The sequence below is a fragment of the Ailuropoda melanoleuca genome, chromosome 6 (genome assembly GCF_002007445.2).
Source record: "Ailuropoda melanoleuca isolate Jingjing chromosome 6, ASM200744v2, whole genome shotgun sequence".
Lineage (NCBI taxonomy): Eukaryota > Metazoa > Chordata > Mammalia > Carnivora > Ursidae > Ailuropoda > Ailuropoda melanoleuca.
In genome coordinates, this window is record NC_048223.1 from 42,134,505 (window position 1) to 42,142,579 (window position 8,075).

The 8,075-nt window shown below is 39.8% G+C and overlaps 1 protein-coding gene across 6 annotated transcripts in view; it reads left to right on the plus strand.

The window, feature by feature from the left end:
• SNRK (SNF related kinase) overlaps nt 1-8,075 on the plus strand; it is a 56,771-nt gene that overhangs the window by 326 nt on the left and 48,370 nt on the right. The window contains exon 2 of one of the 6 annotated variants that reach the window (XM_034662318.1): nt 2,769-2,818. The exons of the other annotated variants lie outside the window; for them this stretch is intronic. Within the exon in view, the coding sequence (XP_034518209.1) occupies nt 2,769-2,818 (50 nt within the window). The remainder of the gene's footprint in view (nt 1-2,768; nt 2,819-8,075) is intronic. 6 annotated transcript variants of the gene reach the window in all.

The following is an 8,075-nucleotide window of genomic DNA, read 5'->3' on the forward strand; positions in this document are numbered from 1 at the left end:
GCCCCGCCCCGAGCGGGCCGAGTGCGGCGCCGCGGGGCCCCGCGCCCGGGCCAGGCTCCCCGCGCCCATGTTCTCTCGTGGGGTGTGTGTTCTCGGAATATGTTTTCTTTTTCAAACGAATCTGGAAATCTGGCCGCAGCAAGGGGGATTCCTTGGTAAAACTGCAGCCTTACAATAGAATGGGGATATTGTTGTCTATAGAGAAAGGGCATCGGGGTAGGGAAGGAGGAGCAGTGCCGTTCCCGAGGGAGAGCTGGAATTTTTTTTTTTTTCTTCAATGGGAAACCTCCGTTCTTTTCTATAGTCATCGCCTGTTGATTTCTTTCTGGACCATTTTGCAAAAACCTTCCTGCCTTTAACTTGGACTTGGGATCTAGGAAAGTGACAGTCTTATCCTGGGGTGCGTGGGCGGGGGGGTTGTCCCTTGGAGCTGTGCTATTCCTAACAGTTGGATCCGATCTGATCCGATAGCTTCTTGGGAAGACTGGTTCAAGCTCAGTATTTGGGGAGAATTTAGCAGTAGGGTTCTTAAATTTATAGAGGTCTGAGGATATAGGACCTTTCAAACTGTCAGGGTACTTTTTTTCTTTTAAAAAATTGAGTGCATTCTCAGTCTTAGATACGGGTGGTAAAGCTGATTTAATGCGTTTCACATTTTGTCAGGTTTTAAGGTGAAGACAAGTGTGGAACTGCAAATGTTGAGTATCCTGCTGAATTTTCACCAGATTTCTGTCAAACATCAGATGCCTCAGTTTGGGTTCCTTGTACGGGGTTGGGACACTGTGTCTCAAATCAGCCTAATTTATCGGAATGTCTTATCAGTGTACTTTAAAGCCAGGGACTGTCAAGGTTTATGTAATGAATTTGTTAATTTATAATCTTGGTACATTGCTTTCCAAATTTATAAAATCATTCCCTTAAGGAAATCTGTCTTCAACGTCTGCTTTAATATTTCTTTTGGAATTGTATTCCTGATCCGGAATGTACTGTACAAGTGGTGATTTAAGCATACTAATTAGACAAGTTTCCTTTAAAAAAAATACGTATTGATTCTTTTGTCCAATCTTATTGTCCCTCATAGGAAAACATGACATTCCCATTTTACAGAACTAGAAATGAGAGAAATTACATGACATTCCCAAGGTCACATACTCAAGCAGTGTAGTAGCTGAAAAATTAAGTGCATGTGCTAACATGCACTCTAACACTTACAGCACCCTTACAGCTTCAAGGTTTTCCAGGCAGGGAACTTTGAGTGTCACCTTTCTATTTTTTAAATCTGCACTGTCAGTTTTTGTTATTTTATGCACAGAAATGGCTCTCACCCTATTAATATTTTACTATCCAGAGTAAATTTTTCAGTATCATTGCAGTAAGATCAATTAGTTTAAAACATACAAGAACCCAGAAGTTATCCTAATTTTTATTTTTCTAGGACAGAAATGTAAATTAGGACTTTATGTTCAAATTGAATTCCATAATCTCCAAATGAAGGCTTTTATATGTCCTTATTAAAGTTGAAGGTCTTTCATGATATTTTTACTGGTCACAGGAAATACTGTTCATTCTAAACCTTACTATGGGTGTTTCTGTCATATAGAAAGTGAAACTAAATGGAAAAAAAGTTATTTATTTTTGGAGATAATTGAGCAGCCATGGTTCTAAGCATTGGTATAAATAAGGCATGATGTCTTCCCTGTAGCAGCTTGTCTGAGCCTAAGAGCTCACTCAGTACACTGCCTTGGAAGAAAAGGGCACAACTGAACTTTCCACATGGCCAGAATTTTAGGAATTAAAAACATAGATGAGGAACTCTAAAGACCTATTAACTGCATGTGCGCTGTTTGCTTAACAGCCAGAAGATAGAATTTTTAGCCAGATGCTTTTATAATAAAACTATTACTCATAATTTAGGTACTTCTCAGTGTATGTGTGTGCAGGTAAATTCTTAGAGCAACTTCTGTGGAAAAGTTACTTGAGTAAATTCTAGCAGTTTTGAAGATAACCGATGATCATTTATTCATGGAGCCTTTGTGTGTCTATTTTCGGGGCTCTGGGCTCAAGGGTAGCAATAGAAAAATGAATGAAAACCAGTTACTGCCTTTAGGAGCTTACAGGCTATTGGGGACACTGAAGTAAACAGTAACAATAGGATCCAGCGAATGCTGTGGTGAGGCATAGGCAAAACCCTGCAGAAGCACAAAGATCTGACTTGGGAATGCTCCACAGAGGAGGTGACACTGAACGGATCTTAGAGTACAGGTAGAGAGTTTCCAGGCAGAGAAAAGGGGAAAGTGCTCAGAGGGTTCAGGGAGGATGGGAAGACAAGGTTAAGTGGTGGAGGAAGAACTTAGATCCAAGGGGTTGGAAGGGAGTTGAGGAGGTAAAGACAATGCAGCTGTTTTTTTTGTTTGTTTGTTTTGTTTTTTGTTTTCAAAGAGTATGAAAAGGAAAGAAGAGGAATGGGGCAGGAGCTTGGGCATGAAGTGGGAAGTGTTTTCAGTATTTTGTTGTTTGTAAAGAGCTGGTGTAAGATGTCTCAGACTTAATAGCCTCACGAGACACTGGACATGTGTTGTCTGCTCTAGGTGATCTGGGGCTACGTTATTCACACTGGATGGTTTCCTCACCTGTTTTTCTGTAAGTCTGCTTTGGGCTGAGACCTTAGATCCCATGGGAGATCATTTCTTGCTGGTGGTAGGGAGGAGCCCGTCTAAAGAGGATTCCTGCTGTACGTTCCCTGAACATTATTTCTCTGCTGCTTCCAGAGCCTCCTGAGATTCTGCTTTGGCACCTCCAGCATTTGGCTTCTGCTCAGGTAGGCTCTTCCATAACAATTCAGGCCTCTTTCTCTCTCCTTACTTGTTGTGTTGTACCCTCCAAAGTGCTGCTATGTGGCTATTCAGCAGTTCTTCAAAGTCAGTCACAGACCATGTGCTGCAGTGTCTCCAGGCTCAAAGCAGGATTGGGTCTGTCTATCTACATACATACCCCCTCAACTACTTATTGGCCTGGAAATGTACGTTATGAAGTCTGTGCTCCAGAAGTGTGGGTTACAGGTCATATAAATGGTCAGAACAGCCGCAATGGACCTCAGTTGCTCAGTTGTCAATATGCAGTTATTTTTCTCAAACTTAAGACTGTCAGCTCCTCGAAGGCAGAGACCACTTCTTTGATTTCAGCATCCCCAGACCAGTGTAATGCCTGGGATACCATGCCAGTTAGGATACCCACGTGGTGTCTTGATGAAGAAACTTCGAAAACCTAAACTTATTTTGTTGATTTTATCAGCCTATTAATAGAAACTGTACCCATTTTAATACAGCTGGGCTAAATTTAAATTGTTTTTCAGTCGTGGAGTTTTGGAACTAGAAGCAGATCTTTCATTTGATCGTAGTCTGTAGTAGATGTTCAGGAGATGTTCGTTCCTGTCCTGTGTGCTTCTGGTCTGAGTGAGTGGCACCACTTGCTACCACTCTCCAGTGCAATCACTCTGGATTTCCCTCTTTCCTCTGAGTTCTGAGATTGTGCTTCCTAAACATGTCTGCTCCATTAATCCTCATCATCACTGCCCACATACTGGCTGCCTTCAGTTTTAGGTCATTAAGTGATCCTTTACCTGGAGACATTTTCAGTTGTCTCTGTACCTGTCCCCCAGCTCTCGTCTTGCCCTGTCAGACTGGTCTTCATCTTGCTACCAGAGTGGTTTGTGTAACTGTCATCTCTGATTGCCATTTCCCTGCTCAGAATTATTCTCTGGCTTCTTCTGCTGCTGGTCCTGCTTCCCAGGACCCTGGGATCATGACCTGACCCAAAGGCAGACGCTTAACTGACTGAGCCACCCAGGTGCAGCCTTCTTAGTGCCAGCTTTCATTTGTTCATTTAATAATATGTATCTATATATTTTGGGTAGATGCTGTACTCAGCAGGCCCTGGGATATAGAGTGGAATAGAATGGACATGGGCCTTACACAGACTCAAGTTATCATTCAGTTGAGTGGGGACACAGATTATTACTCATGTAATTATATAACTGCAGTTGTGATAATGGCCCTGATGGGAAAGGAATGGTGCTGTGAGAGGGCATGGGTGTTGGTGTGCAGGGGTGTGGGGAGGGGAAGGACACACTCAGGAGGGTGACCTTTCAGCTGGGCCCTGAAGCCTTCTGGTAAGGGCTTGCCAGTCCCAAGAAACTGCAGCTGATTTGCTTGGAATACAAGGCTCTTTGGGTATCTGGCCCTGCCTCCCTGTCTAATCTCATCTCCTTGCTCTGTATGTGTTATTGTCCCAGTCACACTAAGCTGTCTCAGGTCTCTTTTCTGAAAAGCCTCTTCCCCATCATTGCCAATTTCAATTCTTAGCTCAAATAAGAAAATGAATTTCTCTGAGATGCCTCCTATGAACTCCCCAAGGTAGGTTTTGGGGAGAAAATATCTCTTCTAAAATATCTGTAAGAGATTATTCAGAAGTAAGAGATTATACAGACCTTGTGGCAGGGATCTTCTTAGTATGTCTAGTAGAGGCATTTAGGGGCGGCTTGATTGGCCTATTAGGGGATATCAAAGTAAGGTGGGAAGCTAAGTATATAACCCTCTGAAATATCAGACTTTCCTGGGAGGAAGGCCAGTTCTGAAAAGTTGGGGGGAACGGTGGATGATTTTGAGCCTACTCGCATCTTGCTAATATATATTATCCCACTTAGCCTTCTGAATAACTGTCTAAGGTGGTGATTATCTTTGTTTTATAGATTAAGATGTGCCTGTTTGTAGAAGTTGAGTAACTTGCTGGGCTTCAGGTTCTTTGGTACTCTCTGTGCTGCGCTATGCTGCTGCTGCTCAGGGCTGCTGAGTAAATGAATTTTGATCATTTTAAAGTGCACCTGTATGGAGAGGAGAGTAAGAGAGGTTGGCCCTGTGGTAGTTTGAAATGCTGAATCTTAGGACGCTCTCCTAGCTCCTCTCCGATGTTCCCTACCCCTCTGTGTACACACCTCTTAGGCCATTATTATTGTCTTTATATTGTGTAGCTAGGGGAAAATGTTCGAATAATAAGTTGAACTGGATTTATTTATTTATTTTTTTTAAAGATTTTATTTATTTATTTGACAGAGATAGAGACAGCCAGCGAGAGAGGGAGCACAAGCAGGGGGAGTGGGAGAGGAAGAAGCAGGCTCACAGCAGAGGAGCCTGATGTGGGGCTCTACCCCAGAACACCGGGATCACGCCCTGAGCCGAAGGCAGACGCTTAACCGCTGTGCCACCCAGGCGCCCCTGAACTGGATTTAATACATAGATGACTATGTTGGTTTTTCTTTATTAGAGAAATTACGTTTTAGATAATGTAAGTTTTACTCTTATAGTATAACTTACTTAGATAAAGTTTGTTTCAGACTTAGGACAGGATACTAACAAATATTCATGGAGAGAGTATGAAGCTAGAACATACTGTATTTATGGATCTCTTTTTAAAATAGTCATAATACTCTTTAGCCTTTTATTTAGCAGTGGACAAAAGCAGAGCGACTGAATTTAAAAGTAAAGTTTAGCTTTCTGTTTTAGTTCATTTTCTACAGGTGAAACAGTTCTCTCTTTATTGGCATAAAGTATTATGAGGGCTACTGAAGAAATTTGGAAAGAGAATATTCATACAGTCTAAGTTTCAGGGCTTGATTTTGTCCTTTGTGCTCCTATTTTATGTGTATTTGCTAATCCGCTTGTGAAGGAAAATGCTTTTTCAGAAACAAATGGAGAGAATGTAATTTGCAAAGTATATTAAAATTGCAGTGTGGGAAAGGATACAATTTTTAAGCAGAAAATAGAACCTTCCTAAATTTATCTGAATTACTTGCTTGGTATTGGCTGTTCTTGCCTTCACAAAATTGTATGTAAACTCTAAGGCGAAGCTATTTTTAAGGTGCCATTCCATTTTTATGTGATCAATAAGTATCTTAGTCTGTCTTTTGAATAATTATTTGCCTGTAACTTCCTTTCTTAAAAAGCAGTTTCAAAAAGCCTTTAATGGAATTGTTTGTTAATAATGTTTATTAAATGTGCTAGGGAATTTCCTCCATTTAATTGATTGCTGAGCTAGGTAACTAGCATAGCGTATCAGAATTGGAAGAACACAAGAAATGTCAAAATTGATTTATTTTAGTGCTATTGTTTCCTTGGGAACTAGAAAAGCCTAGGTGAACAGGACGCATTCTATTGTTGCTGGAAAAAATAGAGGACCCAGGAGTCTGTGGGACCTGGAGTCCAACCCAGGCAGCTCTTAGCTAGGTGTAGGACTGGGGCAAAAGAGGTCCTTATCCGCTTTGGCCCTGCTTTCTCATCTGTGAAATGGGTATGATATTTCCAATGTATAGCTGGTTGCGTGGAGTAAGTGATGAAACAAATGTAGAGTTCAGTAGTGACATACATTCCCAGTCATTACATTGTTTACCCTTTTTGAGACCTGCATTAAGACAAAACTGAAATTCTAAAGTGAACAGTTGTGGCAGTGAAAGACATTTTTAAAATTTGAAGTGAGACAAAGTCAATTGTGGTTTTGTTATGGGACTGGACTCATTTCTATACACCTCTTTAGGTTTGTAGTAGGTTTTAGGAAAGTAGTATGGGTGATAATGAGAGAGATCTAATCTAAGTCAAAACAAAAATTGGTGTTTTATGGAACTTTAAAGTGTACCGCGAACTTTTAAAATTGGTTTAAATTCTCTAATGACCTTATTTCTATGTTACTTTCGTGTTACTACCTAAAGAGTTTTCCTCTTCTGTTTAGACTTCGTACCAGCTCTGTGATTAGAAGCTGCTTCTGTGCATTTTTAACTCTTTAATGACACTTTAATTAAACTTAAGTATAATTCAAAGATAGATAAGTGGTGAATTGAGTATGACAAGGTTTCCATTAGTTTTGAGAAAGTAAGAGTTCATCATGGTTGCCTATAGATGGTAAGCCATTAGGTATTTTTCAGGATCAGCCTTCTTAACCCTACTGACTTATCTCAGTGTCTACCCCAAATCATAACTTCACCCAAACTGGTGTTCTCCTTTCCAAAGCCATCCATGTGCATGCTCTGCTGCCTCTGTTTCCCCCACTTTCAGGAATGGCATTCTACTGCTCCCTCTTGAAGGGTAAACTCTGGTCTGTGGGCTGTCCTGTCCTTGGGGATCCTGCTTTCTTTGTGTAGTTATTTATCTTTTTATATGTAGATAGCTTATTTGTAAGGTTATAAAGGACAGAGACTGTGTTGTGTTCTACACAATTAGGGCTCAAATATTTGCTAATGAAAATAGACTCTGTGTTCCTGTTCCTTCCTCAGCCTGAAGGAATTGCATACCTTGTGCCTCAAGGGAAGCAAAATATTTCCTTGAATATGTCTCGTTTATTAAGATGACATAAGTAGGTTTTAGACAATGTATTTTTAGGGAAATTAGTCTTTTCATAGCTCTCAGTGGAAAAGTAAATAGAAAATTATGTACAAAAAAGTCAAAATTTTAATAAACTCTCTTTTTTAGATTATAAAAGCATCACACGTTCATTGCCAAAAATTTGAAAAGAACAGAAAAGCATAAAGAGAAAAAAAAATTTATAATCTTACCAATTTAACATTTTGGTATTTTAAAAATATATATGCAGACAAATTACATGCTTTTAAAAAAAATTGAGATCATGCCATGAAATTTGGTATATGAACTTTTTTAACTTAACATTTTATTGTGAGAATTTCCCCATGAGATCAAATAGCCTCAAAATACGACTGCATAGTGTTTATGTTAGGTGTACATGATTTAATTGTTTTCTTATCGCGGACCTTTAGATTACTTCTGATGTTTTTGAACATATAAATATTGAACATTGTTGACTATAAAAATTTTTAACATCTTTATTTCTTTAAGACATAATCTAATAGATTATTAAATCAAGGGTAATTATTTTATTTTTTTTATTTTATTTTATTTTTTTTTAAAGATTTTTTTGTTTATTTGACAGAGATAGAGACAGCCAGCGAGAGAGGGAACACAAGCAGGGGGAGTGGGAGAGGAAGAAGCAGGCTCATAGCAGAGGAGCCTGATGTG